The sequence below is a fragment of the Odontesthes bonariensis genome, chromosome 4, assembly GCF_027942865.1.
Source record: "Odontesthes bonariensis isolate fOdoBon6 chromosome 4, fOdoBon6.hap1, whole genome shotgun sequence".
NCBI lineage: Eukaryota > Metazoa > Chordata > Actinopteri > Atheriniformes > Atherinopsidae > Odontesthes > Odontesthes bonariensis.
In genome coordinates, this window is record NC_134509.1 from 23,765,582 (window position 1) to 23,785,596 (window position 20,015).

Below are 20,015 nucleotides of genomic sequence, written 5' to 3' on the forward strand. Positions count from 1 at the left end.
CATGTCGTGAAATGGAGCAAGTCAACCTTTTAAGTAAATCAAATCCCATTTCCTTCCACAAACACTGATCATCCGACTAAGTCACAATACACTCTGGAACATCCAAGACATTTCATAAATGTACCATAGCCAGTTTTCAGCATTTACACACACTGTATAACTCATGTGGGTAGCACTAGAGCGCTAAGCATTTACAAAAATGTCAGTTCCGCCTGGCCACATGTTTACGTCACACGCGGATGGGCGTGGTTACGTCACTTATGACGTCATGACGCAATCTAGCGACTTTTCAGAGAGCCAATAGCGACTTCTTGTGATTTTTTTTTTTTTTTTTTTTTTTTTTTTTGGCAACACTGGCGGCACCCGGTGTGGTCTTCTGCTGCTGTAGCCCATCTTCTTCAAGGTTCCACGTGTTGCGCGTTCAGAGATGGTATTCTGCATTCCTTGGTTGTAACAAGTGGTTATTTGAGTTACTGTTTCCTTCCTATCATCCCGAAGCAGACCGCCGCTCACTGGATATTTTCTCTTTTTCGGACGATTCTCTGTAAACCCCAGAGATGGCAGTGTGTGAAAATCCCAGTAGATCAGCAGTTTCTGAAATACTCAGACCAGTCTGGATCTTCATCACACCACTACATAGGCCTATGTCTGTCATTACTTTGAGAACTGCTAGAAATATCTCTAGTGAAGAACCGGTGATGACGAGAGGCCTCCTGCTGTGCCTCCTTGTCACCAGCTCTCATCATACAAAATAGCACTTGAATACCCCAAAATGATGATTTGCAACTGCCTGCCATGACACACAATCTACGTAAGTATGCATATAGCTTGCAAGTACAAGAAGGGGGCAGGTTCCTAAGTTATATAACAAGGTAAAGTCGATGACCTTGTAAAGGAAAAACAAAATAAAATAAATGAATTTGAAACAAAAACAAAATTAAACAGATCTGATCGCTCTTGTGTCAGGGTCTTCAAGTTGGTCTTCAGTTTTTTTTCTCTCCACATGGCCATGTAATTGTGAAAATGTAGCTTGTTCTGGAAAAATAATTGATGAATGACAAATGAGAAGAGATCGTGTGTGACGCGTTACAGTAAGTTAACAGCTTGTTTTTCCAAATTCACTCCTGCCTCCCTTTTTTTGTGCTCATTCAGTATGCCAAATGGCCGATCAGAGTAAGCCCTTTCATCAATACGCACAATGTTGGCTCCAGAAGTTGAATTGACTGAAAATAGTTGGCAATGGGACAAACACAGCGTCCTAACACACAACCCTAACCCAAAACAGAAAGATTTTAATTGATGCTCCTGACCTGTACTGACTGTACAGTTGTCGGCTTGATGCCTAAGGGCGCTCATTTGTATCCTTTTTATGCTTTTTGACTGGTTGTTTTGAGCTTCTGGTGATTGTGAAAGAAGCTGCAAGTGCATTTTAAAAATGGTAGTCTTTAGTGATGTGGTATGTGCCACGCTCACCATGAGATAGGGTGCCAGCTCCCTATGAGGCAACTGAATAGATGATCAGGAAATAGCTAGTTTTACCAGCTGTAAACTTGAGTGTAGGATGTAGCTCTCAAGCTCTCAGAGGAAAACTCTGACATTACGATTACAGAAGAGGTGAAAATTAGCATTGCGCAACACATGGACTTGAACGGTGTCCATGATAGTGACATTTGTGATGTGCAATGGTATCATTTTCTAAACCTTACCAATTAGTTTTGATTTCTTACGGTATCCAAGTGATATTATTCAACTCTGTCTTCACAGATACATGAAACATCTTACATTATTAAAACAAAGTGGAAATAAGTTACAAGTTGTTATGTTTGTCGCTATTTTTAGCCAATGTATTGTTTGTGCATTGCCAATGTAAAAATACTGAATGAGTGAAAGGAAGGACCAATAAAGTCAGCTTTGTGTGGAAATGTTTTGTAGCTCCTCACCAAAAGGATGGGATTGAGCACTACTTCTCCACCCTGGAAACAGACTGTTAAAACAGGGCTGTGACCAGAGGCACCGTGCTTAAACCAACAGGTATTTTGACCAAAGCCTGTCTCATAAATCTCAATCTGATCTCAAAAAATTGTGTCAAATTGTTAAAAACAATTGCATAAAAAGGCATAAAATGTCACCTTTTATATCAGTGATGCATTATAACAGAACAGTTCCTATTTCAGCCCTTCATCACACTTTGCATCTTTTGAATATTTTTTTCATACAAATGTATCAACCAACCTTTATTATAACCTTTCTCACGTAGAAAAGTTCTTTGTGTGAATCATAACAATTTCCAAAATTACAATTTCCTTTTAGCCTGTTAAACTATTAACTACTCAATTCATTTTCAGTATTTGATTGGCCAAACAAAATAAATTGTAAAAAATTGAAGTTGCCTGCCATCTGGATATTTGCTGAATCTGCAGCTACAGGCTAATCCTGTCAGTTTCAGTGCAAAGTCAATGCAACATGAAATAAACAGCGCTCACTGCCATTGGTTTATGTTTTTCTTTTTGCTGATCGGCCGATTGCAGCCAGTCGACAAGCATGACTATTGGCCAATACCGATGTGAGGCCGATATATCTGTGCATCCCTACTTTTGAAAATGCAGTCACATACAAATGTGATGTAACTTGTGTGGTTACTCACCATAGGACTTGTCACCCTTAATAAAGCCATTCATCTCCTGCATGTTTCTGAGTCATTAGACACATTTTGCTCGCAGGTATTTGTTTATTATACTTTTATAAGACAGCTCCTCTTGTCTGAAGCAGACTCTTGGCTTATAAAGCTAATTCAGTTAAAAAACACATCTGTTTTTCTGTGACCTTTTTTTTTTCCAGAAATGTTTTTGAACAAACAGAGCATGAATGTGGAGCTTGTATTGCTTTGTGAAAACCTTTGCCAGCACTTAATCCACCATCTGCATTCGTGCTACACATTGTACAAATCACCAAACAGATGAACCCTCCAAACATATCATTACATATCAGACAGACCGTTCAGTGTCCTTATTTGTGCCACTGCACAAAAAATTATTACATAATGTAGCTTTTTGTCCCACTCAGGATGTACAATGTGTTCTCTTTGAGACCATTCTTCATGTGACCATGAGCTCTGACCCCTCTCTGTGACTGTCAGCCCTCCAAAGCCTCTAAGCAACTGTCATGTGCTTCATGCTCTGATGGCACCAAATTTTATTATAAAGATTATGCTGTGAGTCAAACTATTCTCTGATCTCCTTCCAAAGCTTGTGGATGCAGCCAATTCTCACATTGATTACATTCATGTACATTATTCATTGATAGAAAGTTGTTTATAATGTTTACAACCAATACAATAGAAAAAAAAGAAGAAAAACATGTTAATTACATTTATAGGATGTAAAGGTAAGCTCAATGTGAAATGTAATCCCAAAATTCCCATAAGACATATGCTTTATGGTCAGTAGTGTGTAAAAACTAGAACATTACACTAGAGTTTCAATCCCATTAAGTCAGGGAAGGGAATTACTGATGTCAGATGTTGGTTCTGCATTTTGGGAGGTATTCTTGCCACATGTTTCAACAAATATCACTAAACCTGCAGAAAAAAGAGTTGTGTAACAGTAGGACCTCTGAATAAAACAAGGAGCAATAACTTGCCATCCTATTACATCATCATGCTTAATAATACAACACCACCATTTCAGGCGGAAGTTCTTTGATACAGAAAAACACCTCATTGCCTCCAAGGTGGTTGGGTCGCACAGTCATTGTCAACCCCATGTAAACCCCACGTGATATGGAAAGTCAAGCGTGGAAGCAAACTATGAGATGTGTATGACTAAGTCTAAGTCTTTCAGCATTAGGTTCTGAAAAGTATGCCATTCAACTAAAGAAGACAGCAGATAAGTGTCAGGTCACCCAGGCTACAGTACTGAAGGTTAACCTGTAGGATGCAGAATGATAATGTCACTGAACTTTGTATAAGTGCGAAGCAAAAGAGGAAAGAAAACAAGTTTATTTTTAATCAAGTGGAATGCCTGCCCTGTGAGCTCCTCGAAGAGCGAGGCAGCAGACGGGAGCTGAGTGATCAGATGGAACAAGAAAATTACACCTATCAGAAACAAACTGTAGCAGAGATACAGAGATCTCGTCTTGGAAGCTTGAAAGAAGATGTGATTCATGTGAGGGGATGAACAGGATGTCAAAAACTATTACTAGAGAAATATATCACAACCAGTCTTGCCAGCAGTTTCAAAACTAAGGAAGACGTTAGTCAGACCCCTCAGAAAGTGCTCAGTTGAGGGAACAGGGAGCTGCAGGAGCTGGAGAACCGTTTCATATTTAGGGCCCTCCAAATTACAAGAGAACCACAGGGATTTAAAAAAAGGAGTTGCTTGATCAGCAAAACAACTTTTCCTTTAATGGTTAAAAGAACAAGGAGAGATGGAATATGGTATGAACATCAACAGGTAAGACTCCAACACCTCAACGGTTCAGTACTTTGCTACATTTAATAGGTGGATTCCTCTCCAAGTGTTTAGGCTCCCACTTTTTAAAAAAAAAATTGGGATTTATTCAGTGCAGCACTAAAATCTCCTCAATTAAATAACTAAGAAATAAGTCAGGAAAACACTTCATGAAGGTTTTTATCTCCATAAGAAAATCTTAAAAATAGTGCATGATTTTTTTTTTTTTAATATATTTTTTGGGGCTTTTTATGCCTTTAATGGATAGACAGTTGGGGAGAGACAGGAAGTAGGGAGCAGAGAGAGGGGGAACACATGCAGCACAGGGCCGTCTGGTGCGGGACTTGAACTGGGGCCAGCTGCACTGAAGGACTGAAGCCTCTGTACATGGGGCGGCTGCTTAACCCACTACGCCACCGACCGCCCTGTGCATGTTTTCTAAAAGGGTGTTATGTAAAGCCCTAAACGATCAACGTTGACGGACATAAGGATTTTAGAATTGTCTTTAGTTTATGCCAAGTAGTGCTTTCTTGTTCAAAGGGGTTTGATTCAAAACTGTGGACTCAAAAATGACTGTTGTGACTCTACACTGTGGTTGTTGTAGAGAGTTTACGTCTTTTTGGTGACGAAAGGGGCTAAAGAAATAGAAAAGTCTAAGAAAAACAATGTATTAGCACTTGTACCCCAAGTAATAGATATTCTGGTACAAAAGCTTGCAAGAAATGAGTTTGTCTCCTGTTATAAAACATGTTGTACAAGTGAGAACGTTAACTCCTTAAAGTCTTAAACATTTGAGTCTGGGAGACTGGGAGAGTGACCCTGAGACAGATAATTATAATGATGTGGCAATGTCATGCATAATGATGCATTTTATCCTAACACTGAAATTATGTCTGAATAGCACTAAAATGTCCTGACTTTAATTTGACATTATAACTGGAGGCTTAATTATACATCTGGAGGCTGCTTTTGTAGACAATGATTCACAAATATCAATGCAATCCCTCTGTCCCCGGTACTGTATGAGTCATTGTGCATGTGTGTGTGTACATGTGCAGGCAAACAAAATATTATCAGCGCAGTTAAAATCCCTACCAGTACCAAGAAATACTGCATTTATTTTAAATTCAAAGACAGGAGAAAGATAATGTACACAAATTTGTTTGCTCCATTCAACACAAGCTGCTCATTTCAAAGACATCAATGACAAACATAAGAAATCAAAATGAATGAATAAGGCATAAACTTTGTAGTGATATAATCTAACCACAAAAAGCATGTGATTGAAATGGGGCTGGGCGACATTAAGAAAGAAAGAAAATCTTGATTTTGGTCAGTACTGTAGTCAATTTCCAAAACTAATAGAAATTCTACATTCTTTATAAAACCTAAAGGCCTTTCATGATGAAATAGCAGCTGCATAGGTAAAACAAAAGTGACTGAACTTTTAACGTCTGTTCAAATGAAAAAAAAATCCCCATTGCTTTTTAATCAGAATGATGACAACAGACTGACTGCATTTATCTTCCATTGTTTAGTACTAAAGGTCAACGGAATATGGAACAATGTGTTTTTGTTTTGTTTAGATTTGGATTGACAAACTTATATTGTGCTCTCAGTATTCTCAGCATTGAACATTGTTTTTCAATGAATAATTGTATTGTTCCTTTTTGTAGCTAAACTACTGGAACTGTGTATCATAATTTTGAAATTGAGATATTTTCGAAGTGAGATTAAACTACAACCTTTAATTTATTAATCATTATTAATAACAGCACTGATTAATTCAAAATATCACCCAGCTCTCAGTGAAAGCAATCAAAATTTCTGTTGTGCATGTGTCTTGCGTCGCATGTTTGACCTCAATCATAAACCTAATCATATGTGACAATGAAAAAAAAAAGCTTAAATTAACAGCCATGGAATTGGATGATAGAGTCCTCTTATGAATTAATAAATGCATTCCTATTTTAAGAGCAACTAATCAACAATAATTTAATCCAGTATTTACCAGGCCAACCAATTACCTTGTGGAACATTAATCAGAGAAAACATTTAGAAATGCATGGTTTTTAATTGCAAAATGAAGAACAGCCTTCCCTTATTTGTAAAAAGCACTATCTTGAATGCCAGAAGATTGGTATTTAAAAGAAAATTGCGCAAAAAAGAAACAAGAATGACTGGCTTTGAGTAGAGATTGATGACTCATAAAGAGGAACAAGTAGTCATCAGCTCAGCTGGGGGCTGCTGAGTTCAATGTGGTAGAGAGTTTGTGCCATGTCCCTTGGCTTCAGAATTTCCAAGTTTACCAACATATGTTAGATGTACAAGTTCAAGTCCCAAAGAACTACTGAATGTGCCAAATGTTTACTCCAGACAAGTCATAATATACCACAATCCTCAAATATCCTCGCCATAGCGCCACAGCACCTGCTATCATCGTAGTCACCTTACTGCCGCTTTTATTTATTTTCAATTTGCTCGCAGTAACTGCACTTAGCTTGGTATTCCCTGATCTCTAACACACCATATTAAGCTAATTTCTGTCTGTTAAGAGGATCACCACAATCTAGGTAGTATCTAGTATTTGGGGGTAAATTAAGTAGGCTCTAAAGATAAACTTAAGGCATTATTAAATGCAAACTCAGCACACCCAGTAGTGCTTTAGGACTCAAAACTCCATGTTCTGATCTGAGAACTGAGAGTTCATTAGTCGTTGGTCAGCACAGGGTGGCAGAGAACCTTGACTGGTTAGCAGTTACGAGACGAAGCCACAAAGAGGCTGGAGGAACAGGCCAATGGTTCCCACGACGCACACGGTCACAAAAACCCAAAGGAAGATTCTATCAATCACCATGGCAACGTACTTCCAATCATCCTCCACCTGTGAGAGAGGGAAAGGGAAAAAACAAGTGCACAAGGACAGAGGATAGTGTCAGTGGTTAGAAATGAAAATACATTTTTAAAGCATTTAAAGGGTGTGCACAGAAACAGGTGACCCGGAGTTTCAGAGGGTTGGGGTCGCAAGAGTCGATGGGGTTAGCTTTGGATTGTTCATGTCAAAGATGAAAAAGGGGAAAGAGAAGAAAAAGTAGTGAAAACAGTTGAACATCTCTCATAAGTCGACAGAAAATGAATAGATAATTCACACAGGAAACAAAATTACTATGATAATTACATTCAAACCAGAGCGAACCAAAAGAAGCGACAGGCATTTTGACAAAGCTGATAGACTCACACATTTTGTATTTCAAAAGAGTCCTTCCCTTTGGGAGATTTCACCCACTTTATTTCTAACTGACAGAAGGAGGAGGGGGAGCTCTCATCTCACTTTCATCTAACTTATATTGTTAACGTATGAAGCAGGTTACAACCTACAACAATGATGCAAAGAATTACACCACTGCAGGCCAGCACCATTGTTAGTTTGGACTGATTTAGCATTAATGCATTATGCAATAGAGTTCTTGCTGTGTGTTTCCTTCCTATGAGCTCCAGTAGAAAGTCCGGTATACTCTGTGTCCTGCATGACATAATAAGGTTTGTCTACAATTTACTTCTTAAAAGCATAATTTTGCTGAAAGCAAAATGACTGTACCATGTGATTACTACTGTAACACTTATATTCAACATGATGCTTGTAGAATAGCTGGAAAACTGACATGCAACTAAAAAAGTATTTGGTAAAATCAGTGGTGGTTAACTTCATATAGCTGCAGGAAGGCCCTGGGACTATTACTGGCTTTGCTTGGTTTGTGCATATGTTGGGATTTACAGAAAAATAAATTAGAAGTAAAAGTGAACAGCTGTATAGTAATGCTGAAACGTGAATATAAATACTTTTGAGACTGTGAAAAAGGGCAACACAGATGGAAAAGTGTGAAAAATAAAACTCCTGATTTCACTTCCACAGCTATTTATTTGTCCTTTCTCCCTGTTCTATGTCATTGTCAACATCCCACAGTGTGGGTCAACCTCTAAATGTACGTAAATGTATGGAAGCCCGTTTCAGCCACTTAATAAAAATAAATTTAGAAATACTATCTCATAATAATGAGATACTAAATCGAAATTATGAGATACTAAGTCGAAATTAGTATTTGACTTAGTATCTCATAATTATGAGATAGTGTCTCATAATTTCGACTTATTGCGTGTTTCCACTAGCACGCAGTCCCTGCAACCGGGTAGACTTTTGGTATCACCTCAGCCCTGGTTCCAAGCGAGCCGAAGCGTTACTAAAACGTGACGTCAGCCGACTGCCTTCCACTGATTGGCCGATGAGTGTCGTCACTTTTCAATACTGTTTTGTCTGGTGGCCAGGAGTCTTCTCTGGCTCTCTTCTCTTGCCTTCTGCGCGACAAAAAGCCACAGGGTGAGCAGCAACACGAGCGCCTCGATGTCCTCCATGCTATCCTCCTCGTATGTTGTTGTTGTTGTTCTGGTCGCGCAGCCGTGTTACGACGACCCCGCCCACGTCTAGGAGGCACAAAGTGATACTCGGTTGTAATGGAAACACAACCAAACCGAGCCGTGCCGAGCCGTGCCGAGCCGTATCGAGCCGTGCCGAGCTAGTGGAAATGTGCCATTAGTATTTCATAGTTTTTACTTAGTATCTCATAATTATGACTTAGTATCTCATAATTTCGACGTAGTATCTCATAATTTGGACTTAGTATCTCATAATCATGAATTAGTATCTCATAATCATGAGATAGTATTTCTAAATGTATTCTTATTAAAGGTAGGGTAGGAGATCCTGGATTTTGAGTCCAGCGAAGCTGCATTTTGAAAATACACAGGTAAAAAGTCCCAACCCTTTTCTTCACTTTTCCCCTGAAGGCACGCCTCTAGAGTACATGAACGCGCACGAGCACGAAGGTGCACGAGCTCTGTTCTGACAGCAAGCATCGATCGTTGCCGTATTTAGTATTTAGTTTATGCTAACTATACGTTTAATAATGCTAGGTGCTAGCCAAGCTGGCTCTAGTTTAGCTTCCTGCCAAGCTTCTGGACGTTCATGGAGCAGGGTACGCGCACAGGTGGAGGGAGGGGGAGGGGGAGGGAGGAGCAGATTGCAGTTTGATAGACGGCATCAGTATCCAATCATTGTGAACGGTCCGTTCACAATGATTGGATACTGTTTTTCCTAGATTGTACGTTCTAGAGGCCACTAAAACTTTTCATATTTGTGTCAAAACTTTTAATTAATTGGTTGCATGAGGGTGTGAAGAGTATTTCAAGCAATATGTAAAAATGTTCCAGAAAAAGATCCCCTACCCCGCCTTTAAGTGGCGGAAACGGGCTTCCATATAAATGGGTACGTACGACAATATAAAAACATGGCAACAGTGGAGGAGATCATGAAAAAGACAAAAAACACATCACGGCATGTGGAAGAAGTTTCTGTTTTTGTCTTCTTCTTCTTTGTTCCTTTCGCTGGTTGCATGTGAGCTATACTGTGCAACACTGCCCCCACGATTACCCGTGGTACTGCCCCGTTTGCTGCGTTAGAGTATGCAGCAGCACATTTTTTTATTTCTGCATTATTTTCCTTTACATCGGATTGATCTATTTATTCCCTCAAAATAATCAATTTATGTATTTTATTTTAATTTCACCATACATTGTTTTTAAACTAATTCAATTCATAGATGTATTCACTTTTCAGTCATTCCCCCATTTTTTCTCCCCATTTATTTCCCCAAACACATTTATTTCGATGTTTTCTATTTACATTTCTGTCTCAGTTTTTGCATTCCTGTACACATGTCTCCTTCAATATAATTAGGAGGACGGCCTTTCAAAGTGTATTTTTGGATTATGGCAGTTTCAAACCTCAGCAGTGTACAGTTAAACTGTCAAAAATACATTTTCTGAAAAGTTTTTTTCTTGAGCTCAATGAAAATATTATGAGGTTTAGGAAAAGTGGTAGAAGGAATCTTAAGTGCTTCGAGACAGAAAAGTCTACCGCAATGAGAATTTAATCACACTGAGACTAAGCTGAGATGCGGATTTGCAGTAGTGAAACAAACTACAGATATTCAAGAAAGGATTAACCTAAGACCTTATCGTGTAGTCAAAAAGACTATAATGTATAAGCTATATCATGTTCATATCAAAAGATATTATATAAAATGTAACTTCATAACAAAGGTTGATAATTAGTTGGTGTTAGTATTATCTCTTTTCTGTTCATAAGGCCTAGTGTTTTCTGTTAAAGGAGATGAGGAAGGAAGCAGTGAAGCTCATTTCCTCAACTTTTTGAGTATTCCAAAAAGCCATTCAAAATTCAAATTGATCCACACCTCTGGTGTTTTTTCTGCCCCTCCCTTTTACTCTTGGATGATCACCTGCCTGTCCTTCTGCAACTTGTTTGTTGGCCTGTAAACAATCTTGAATCCTCCAAACTGCTCACTCTTCAAGCAAGCAAACCTGTTATCAGCAACACCTTTCTGCCCATGTCCTGTATTTGGACACCACCCAGGTTGCTCATATTTAAACTGTAAGCCAAGTTTTCCCTTACAAATATTAAATGTTCTAGTGTGCCAATGCTTGGTGTATTTCCTGTGGCTAATAAATTAAGTTGCTCATAATGCTACATGCACTTGCTGGGATTTCTGGGGTGACTGTAGCTCAAGAGGAAGAGCGGTCTTCAGCCAATCAGAAAGTGGCTCACTCCCCAGCTTTCCCAGTCTATGTTGAAGAGTCCTAAAAAGTGACACTGAACTTCACTTTGCTTCTGATGTGTTCAAGACTAAGAAAAGCTGTATGAATATCTATGTGACTGTGGCATGTAGTGTAACACTTCTTCTGCTTTGAGTGGTCTGCAAAATAAGAAAAATGCTAAATAAAGACTTTTAATTTACCATTTACGTTTAGAAAACTGTGTGAATAAAAGGTTTGAGGAAGGCATGCATGTTAAGGAACCATGGAGATTTACTGACCCAAGACAATGAGTATATTTACATGCACATAAGTTGAGCTACGGTTATAACTCACCAAGACCATTTAATTGGACAACTGTCCTCATTCCAGTATAGCACGGGAGGCGAATTGATTTATTGACAAAAATATGTAAAACGATGGTGCTGAATTATGCTAAAACAAATGCCGATGTTCACCTATAAAGCTTGTAAGTATTGGGATTTTTCTGGCTGATCACAGACCAAAACTTAGAAATCTGTTTATCAAAAACAATTTAGCTTCGGGCAAAGTGGTACCACAAAGAGAGGTGAACTGGACAGCTTTAGGGCTATTTAGATTTACTATACTTTTACTTTTTACAAACAAGATGCATACTGTCCCTCGTGGTTATCCTGTGTTAACCGTTTTTACGTAAGGGTCAAAGCCCGAGATTGGAACTATGGAACAGGGGCAGAAGTGAAAATATTGTGCAGAGGCATTTTATTTAGTTTGATTTCAGTCAATCTAACTTAAATTTCTGGTTTTGGTTTTCTGGTTTTCAGACAATCACAATAATTTTAATTTTCCAATGTCACGTAAGCATCCCAAATGACTGGCTAATAAGCCAATCGTGTTCTTAAGATCCATTCTCTACTACACATACTGGAAAGACTGATCTGATGGAGATGTGTGTGTGTTTTGGATGAAACTTTAAAAGCAGTGGTTCTAGATTTCAACCTCCAGGAATAACATTCAGAATGATGAGTTACAGTAAAGTAGCAACCCACCTCTTTGGCCTTATTACGACTCCTCATGTTCTCAGCAATGTATTTAACGCTCTCAATAGCTTGTTTAACCTCAGGTGACAACACGGAGAAGGCCACTACTGTGTTGATACTCTGGGCACTCAGCGGTCGTGACATCTTTCCAGTGTGTGGTGTATCCGGGGTCTCCCTCCCATGCTGGCAAGGACAAGGACACTTCTTTCCAGTACAGCCCTCCACAGACGAGATCTTACTATCTCCAAACTCCAGACAGTTGAGGGATCCTCCTCCAACCTGCTGGAGACAATAATCATAACCTAAACTTGAGACTGTTTGGTAGTTGATTCTCTTTCCTACTTGGCTTATTTCACAGATGGCAGTACAGCACTAACTTGCGATAGTCTTACGAAGGGCATTGATTTTTTTTTTTAGATTTGCAACTGAGCTCCAATTTCAGTCACTCGAAATTATGATCTTGCTTGTCATAATTTGTTAACGTGCAGTCAGTGAGATGACAGCTTTTCTTGATGTAACCTATTGGAATTATTGTAAAAGGATCTAAAACATTTAGCAATCAGAACATTTTAATGACTTGGTATGCACCTCGCATGTCTACACTTTACTGGCACCACCTGACTTTCTCAAATTGGTGTGTCAAAGTACACACTTGAAGATACAGATAGAAGACTTGGGTAAAGTTTTTCTTAAATGGACAATACATCTGCCGATTGAGACCCTTTACCTGCATCAAGCTATTCTTTCGTCTCTTCCCTCCTTTCCCTCCTCCTCCGCCTCCTCCTCCCCCTCCTGCTCCTCCTGCTTCCCCACTGCTGTCTAACTCCCCAGCCTTGCCGTCCTCATCAATCGGTCTCCGCATCAGCATAATCTTTGGCAGAACTTTGAGAAACACTGATCGCACCCAACATGGCATTGTGTGGGTCATTGGTGTGCGGTAATGTACATTCAGTACAAATACGGTGATGACGATGCTGAGTGTGACGAAGATCATTGTGAAGAGCAGGTACTCTCCAATGAGTGGGATGACCAGCGATGTGGAGGGGATAGTCTCTGTGATAACCAGCAGGAATACAGTGAGGGAGAGCAGGACAGAGATACAGAGCGTGACCTTCTCTCCACAGTCAGATGGGAGATAGAAAACCAGCACTGTGAGGAAAGAGATGAGGAGGCAGGGGATGATGAGGTTGACGGTGTAGAAGAGTGGCAGACGCCTGATGTAGAAGGAATAAGTGATGTCTGGATAGATCTCCTCACAGCAGTTGTATTTGATGTCATGTTTATAGCCTGGAGCATCAATGATTTCCCACTCGCCGCTTTCCCAGAAGTCTTTCAGGTTCACCTAAGAGATGGGTAAGGAAATTAAAATGATGTACTAGTTAGCATCAATTTACCATGTTTAAATTGGTCTTGTCAGTTAATCTCGTAAATATTAAGCGTATGGCTTAATTTGTTATCATTTGAATTTGAATGGAGGTTTAAATTTAATTAAAACTCCAGGATTTGTATGTTCACATCCAAAACATGTAAGAAGAATAAAAGCTTCGGTTAGAAGCTTTACAGTTTTGTCCGAATAAGATTATATGAGAGATACTGCAAATGCAGCTACTGATTATTCACCAATGTCCCCACAAATAAACTAATACATTCTTATTCCCAACTAATCATTTACACTATCAGACACACAGGGGACTGCTCCACCACTAGTTATCCTTCTGCAACACTAGCTGATGTAAAGGCTGCATCAGTAGTTAATGGTGACAGGAAGAGCTTTGGCTTATAAAAAAGCAACACAGATCACTCGAAGAGGTTGCATGGAAGAGAGGGATAGACATGTTTTACTCCAACCTTGACACTGTTGTATTTCCACTTCCTTTTTTGCCGCTCTTTAGTCTTTCTTCACTCCTCTACTTTACTGCGTCATCTCCATTCAAAATACCTGGTTATAGTTTGAGAACTAAAAAACCTGGTTATTAGAAATCTTTTTTTAAAGTTAAGTAAAAAATAAATAAATAAAGGTGTTGAAATAAACAGTAAATTTACACAGTACACAGTGCTTTTAACTGTGGAAATCTTTCCTTACAGTTTCCATGTTGCTATGGCGACATGTCCTGACATTGTCACGTTATGAGCTTGGGAAACCCTGCACATCCAAAAGCTATGCTTTGGGGTACTCTGTGCATTTAAAAACGCTACAGTGGGGCCCTGACCAAGTGTCAGTATTTGACGAGTTGGAAGTGAAAACGGCTGAATAATTATAAACTGAAAATGGTTAAACAACGGATGGTGGTGACTAACAGTTTGACAATTTTTCTCACTTGTTCTCAACAACAAAAATCAATACAAGAGGTCGCAGAGTAAGTCTCAGAGCTGAAACGTTTCTGATCTTGTTGCCTTGCAATACAAAGATATCCCTCCGCCAACTAGACGTTAGGCCATATTTCCCGACCTCTATTGGTTGTGCAAAAATGTTGAAAGGTAAATATAGGTCGAAACAGCATCTTGGACAAATTAGGAAATGCATTGTAAATTGCGACATCAGATTTGAACACGGTTAAAAACACTGACCTTGGATCCAATAAGTACCAGGTCAATCTTGGCTTTGTCATACGTCCAGGAGCCAAACTTCATGGAGCAGTTCTGATAGTCAAACGGGAAGTAGGTGATGTCCATTGGACATGAGGATTTGAAAATGGCTGGAGGGACCCAGGTGATAGTACCATCAAACTTCAGCAAGGCCTTTGTCTTATCCTCCACCAGGAAATCACCTACAGCGCTGCATGTGAGTTGTGTGTACGTGTAGTTAGTCCGATGTATTTCAAAGGCAGAAAAGGTATGAGAGGATGTATGTGTGAGCAGAGATGTCAGGCAATGAGAGGTGAGGAGATGATTAAAGTCAGGCACAGAAGAAAGGGGAGAAGATAAAAGGTGAGGCTTTGGGAAATAAGAAAGGCATTAAGAGTGAAAAGGCAGAAGGTTATTAATCTAGCTTATACATGATTGTAAAATACAAAATTATCTTTGAATAACATATTTAGCAACTATTATGAGCATGTAGGACAAATCATTCCAACCTAAGATGACCTCAAATGATGAAAAAAAGAGAACATAACCTCAGTTTTTTTGTTATTTGTTTTTGAAAAAATATAACATAACATATCAGCATTATGAAATATATTCATATGACTGGTTTGAAATAAATATTGCACATTCACTTGTAAGTCAATTAAGCGTTCATTGTTTAATGTGCGATATGAAAGTAACTGTCGGACAGCTTTTCTTGATGAAAACCCTGTCTGCCAGTAAAACCAAGACAATAATGGAGCGGGTCGTAAAACTTAACCTTTGGGTGGAAAGAAGCTAAATACTCTGTAGAGCCATGCATTTCATTGGTAATAATAGCTCAAGATTTAGTGCTTCAAGTCAATGCTGCATTGTTGATTTTTACACTTTCATTTTTGCATCATACATTGTTATGCATGGTCAGACAGTTACACACAGTTTGTGTTACATGGGAAAAGTAGTGACAGAAGCAAAAGTAACACGGTGTAATAACCTTGTCACTGTAATACACAATGTTCACTGTAATTAAAACGCTAACTACTAATAATTACCTCACACTTAGATAAGAAATATATATGAAGGAAGTACACATCTGTATGTAGTATGTAAAGTTTACTCAGGTGTTGTGGATTTTTTATTCTTATTTTTCTCTTTCCTAAGCATCCAAAACAGCTCTGGGTTTTCTTCTTCTAAAAAAACAACAACACATTTCTACACTGTTTATTGGTACAGTGTTTTCTCCCTCGAAGCAGAAAAACTGGAATGGGTGGGCATGGGGTTGCTTGCATATGCAGAAGGAAAAGGGGCAAACTGCAGGCAAAGGGTACAAGGGAGTGATGAAGCTAATTAGCATTTTCATAGAACCTTCGTACTAAATGAGGCAAAGGTGTAAAAATTCATCTAAGCTATTTCAATGCACAAAGGGATTATTTTGACAAGGAAAAAATGTATAAATCTGCAATTTTGATGCACAGAGATTAGTTTCAAGGGCTTAAGCGATGCCTGGAGTGGGACTTCAAAGTGCAGAAAAAAAATCTTGGTCTCAGTTGAATAAAATCAGCATTAAAAAAACAAGATACTTAAACCATTCTCTGGTTGTATGTCCAACCAGCCACCCTGAGTTTTTCTGAGCAGATTTTGAGGCTGTTTAACACCATTATCATTTTTTGTCCTTTGCTTTTGGTGGTCATCATTTTACATCTTAGAAAACATACTCATAACGAACATGAACAGTGACAACAGTAATGGTCGGATTAGCTAAACTAACAAATCATGACTGTCATGTTGTTGAAAGTCTCACTTGTTGTAGAGCACAATGTCAGGTCTCCAAATCTTGTTTGAAGGAACTCTGATGAACTCAATCCCGTCAAACTCTGCCGGCGTCCATCGCAGTTTATAGTCATTCCAAATCTGAAGGAGAAGAAGTGAAAAACACTTTGAGTACACTGGGCTGCACAATGTTTTGCATTGCACACTATAGACAGTAGAAGTCACTGGAAACTTGGAAAAACATATTCATACCACAGGCTAACTTTCTTTTCTTTTTTCTTTTTTAACTATAGGATCATTTAGCAAGAAAGTCATTTTCACTGGCAGAAAAACAAGTTTCATCGAGCATCAGCCAGCTTTTGTTTGCATCTGCATATTCCTCTGATAAAAATGCTGCTTTAATGGACTTCCTCCTGGTTACATTCACAAAGATTTCATTAAACAAACAATTCAAAGACTTCTACAATACACGTCTGTTTTAAGTGCAGTTGAGAGGAAGGGGGAGTTTATGAGTGAATAGCTCCCTGACAAAAATAAAGAATCAGTGCGTTCACTTGCTATTCTGTCAACATACCTGCAAGTAACATTTTATGAGCCGTGCATCCATTAGTCTTGGCTATTTGCATGTCATTCAAGATGAATTCATTCATTAACGAGGTGGATTAATACCCGGTTATGACCTGGGAGATTTTCAATTAACCACTTCACGCTACACTGGTTTTTCCATTTATCTATCGTGGGAGTTTACATTATGATTGGCTGGATAATTCCCAATTGTTCAGGCATGTAGATAATTGTGTCAGCACCAAGCCCCAAAGAAAGATGGTCAAAATGGGCCCTGCCCATCAGAGTGCATAATAACAAGCTTATTGTTTATTGTCTGCAGCCTGCCTTCCTCTTGCTTCTTATCCTACCAGTTCGAGCTGCTGCTCGAAATTTCACAGATTTACCTGGATAGGCCCAGTGACGAATGGTTCAATCTCACAATAAACATCAGAATAAATTAATGATTTAAAAAATGTAGTTTCAAAACCATCAGTAACAGGCGGCGACGGCGCAGGACACAAAGTTAGTGAAGGCAGAGCTGTCTGCACTAAGCCACAAACGGAACTGAAAAAGTTCAACTTCTCTTGGTTTATAAGTGAAAAATAAATGATATCCCTTCTTCTGAAACACAGTTTGGTCTTTGTGTGCCATCGTGGGTCAGTTTCCATCTTGCTGTCTGCTGTGGAAATGTTGCATAATTTCAACTTTAAATCATCAACTTTAAATCATCAACTTTAAATCATCAACTTTAAATCATCCATTAATCACATAATTTATAATGGCAAAATGATGAGTAATTTAATTATATTGCTTTATATGCTATTATATGCTCTTTTAAGAAAGGGTTTTATTCCTCTCTATTTACATTTTTTGAAAATCTGAAACCATGATGCAGAAAGCTTACTACAGCACATTCTCGTGTTATCAATTGTGGTTTCAGCTTGATCAGAATGAGATGAGAGCTACACATTTTTTTTATTTAGTTTTTTTAATTGCCCTTATATTTTCATATTTCTGTCCAATTTATCGATGCACTCATGTTCTAACTAGACTTTGACCTAAGGTTCAGTCTTCTTCTTCTTCTTCTTCTTCTCCACCCACATGACTTACTTCCTTAGAATACCAAAACAGTACTGACTGGAATGTCAGCGAATCACAAGAAATTGACAAGGAATGGCAAAAAGAGGCAAGTTACATGGCCAACTTAAAGAAAATAAAGGCTGAAGAGTAGAAAATGTAAGAGGGTTGTGAAATATCTATAGGTCAAGGAGTACAAGAAATGACGGCTAACTTGTCTATTCAGTACCGTGAGCACTCCCATCTGAAAGTCCTTGAATCTCTTAACTCTTTAAAAAGAGGAAAGCATGCAAAAGGAAGCATGCAATTTGTAAACTGAAAAAAAATCAAATCAAGATAGCAAAACACATCAAAAGTGCTTGGGGGGGGGGGGGCTAAGGTGAGCAACTCCACCACCACCTTCCTCTAAGTCCACAAGCCCACACTGATGGGTCCTGCAATACAGTGACACAAAGATCACAATCACAGTAAGATCAGATAAATATCTCATGGGGATCATTTCATATATAAAAAACCTACAGAAAGAAAATGGCAGCTCAGCCTCCCATTCAGTCAGTTCTTAATCACTGGATCAGATGGAAAGGGCTGTTTAGAAGAGACCAGTCACAACCACAACCGGCTCCAAAGGCCACATACAAAAGGTAGTAGGAGCTAAGGCCTACTTTGACATACAAAAGCTCAGGAGGGACATTCACTGCAGTAAACAAATTTAGTAACGCTGTATATTAAAGATTTTGTGTAAAATGGAAAAAGTTGTAATAAATATATCAGGGTTTCCAGCACTCGTGGCTTCTACTGTAAAAATGCAGCACTGGCTGTGATCCAGAGTCACTGACTGTAGTGTCGATGCAGCTTCTTGTTGGCGATGCCATGTTACATATAAACAACTCAGCCATAACAAACAACAAATTAGATTTGCCTGTCCGGGACTTTTTATGTATATTAAATGCAGAGCTGAGAGATCACAGCATCATCTCATCCATCACTAAATTGCATCTTCATGTGACAGTTATTTAACTGCTCTGTGATTTATAAAAGCAACAGCTATAAGATTTGCAGGCTTTTAAAAAAAAAAACAATTGCAGGCGGAAAGTGGGAGGAGAGAAAAGAGGAGAGTAATTGTAAGATTTTAGAGAGTTAGGACAGCCACGGTGTTATTTGGGTGAACAGCTGATTGTGTGAGGTCAGGAGTTCAGGGTTTGTGTTTATGGATCTGCTGGGAGGCAGAGTGTGGCTGGCCATAATGCGAACATTTATCACCAGCTGACTGCCTTCAAGTGTCGATCTGAGATATCCTTTTCTTCTCGATCACTTGTGCCTTCCTATTTATTCTTTGTTGAGCATGATGTATGACAACCACACACAGAGACAGACTGTAGCATCGCATATGGATGGCTGATCAGAGTGCATAGATATGACCCTCTTCAGTTTTCTCTTACCTCCCTCTGTAGACATCAAAGTAGAGCTAAGCTAATTAAATAATAAATGCATTTGGTGTATTTGAGGTGATTATCAGTGTGCATGTATACTCACATGCCTGAGCCATAAATTTGTTTCCATGATTTGATTCACCTCATCCTGCAAAGACATGAAAAAGAAAGGGAATGTGTTAGCCTGCACACACAGTGTTTAAGTGTGTGCCTGTGCATATGAAACAGCAACAGGAATCATCTATAGTAAAATGCACGCCATATGGATTTCTACAAAATTACAGAGAAAATAATGCCAGAAATAAATAACCGAAGTATTTTAAAAGACATACAATCTATTTCCTAATCTTTGTCCTATTGAGTTTGAGTTTAATGGCTGAAGAGGTCAACCGTGAGCTTTATGATACATGGAGTTACAAATGTCACCTCTTCTCAACCTTTCTCTATCTAGTTTTGATTTGCAGCCTCATGATCCCTTAGAATTCCACAAAAGCCTC

The 20,015-nt window shown here is 38.8% G+C and overlaps 1 protein-coding gene across 1 annotated transcript in view; it reads right to left on the minus strand.

Annotated features, from left to right (window-relative positions):
• Positions 1–2,757: 2,757 nt before the first annotated feature.
• chrna6 (cholinergic receptor, nicotinic, alpha 6) overlaps positions 2,758–20,015 on the minus strand; it is a 29,578-nt gene continuing 12,320 nt past the window's right edge. The window contains exons 3-8 of the mRNA XM_075463538.1: positions 19,622–19,666; positions 16,497–16,606; positions 14,702–14,909; positions 12,861–13,475; positions 12,143–12,415; positions 2,758–7,332 (exon numbers count right to left, since the gene is read on the minus strand). Coding sequence (XP_075319653.1) covers positions 7,207–7,332; positions 12,143–12,415; positions 12,861–13,475; positions 14,702–14,909; positions 16,497–16,606; positions 19,622–19,666 — 1,377 coding nt within the window. The 3' untranslated portion in view covers positions 2,758–7,206. The remainder of the gene's footprint in view (positions 7,333–12,142; positions 12,416–12,860; positions 13,476–14,701; positions 14,910–16,496; positions 16,607–19,621; positions 19,667–20,015) is intronic.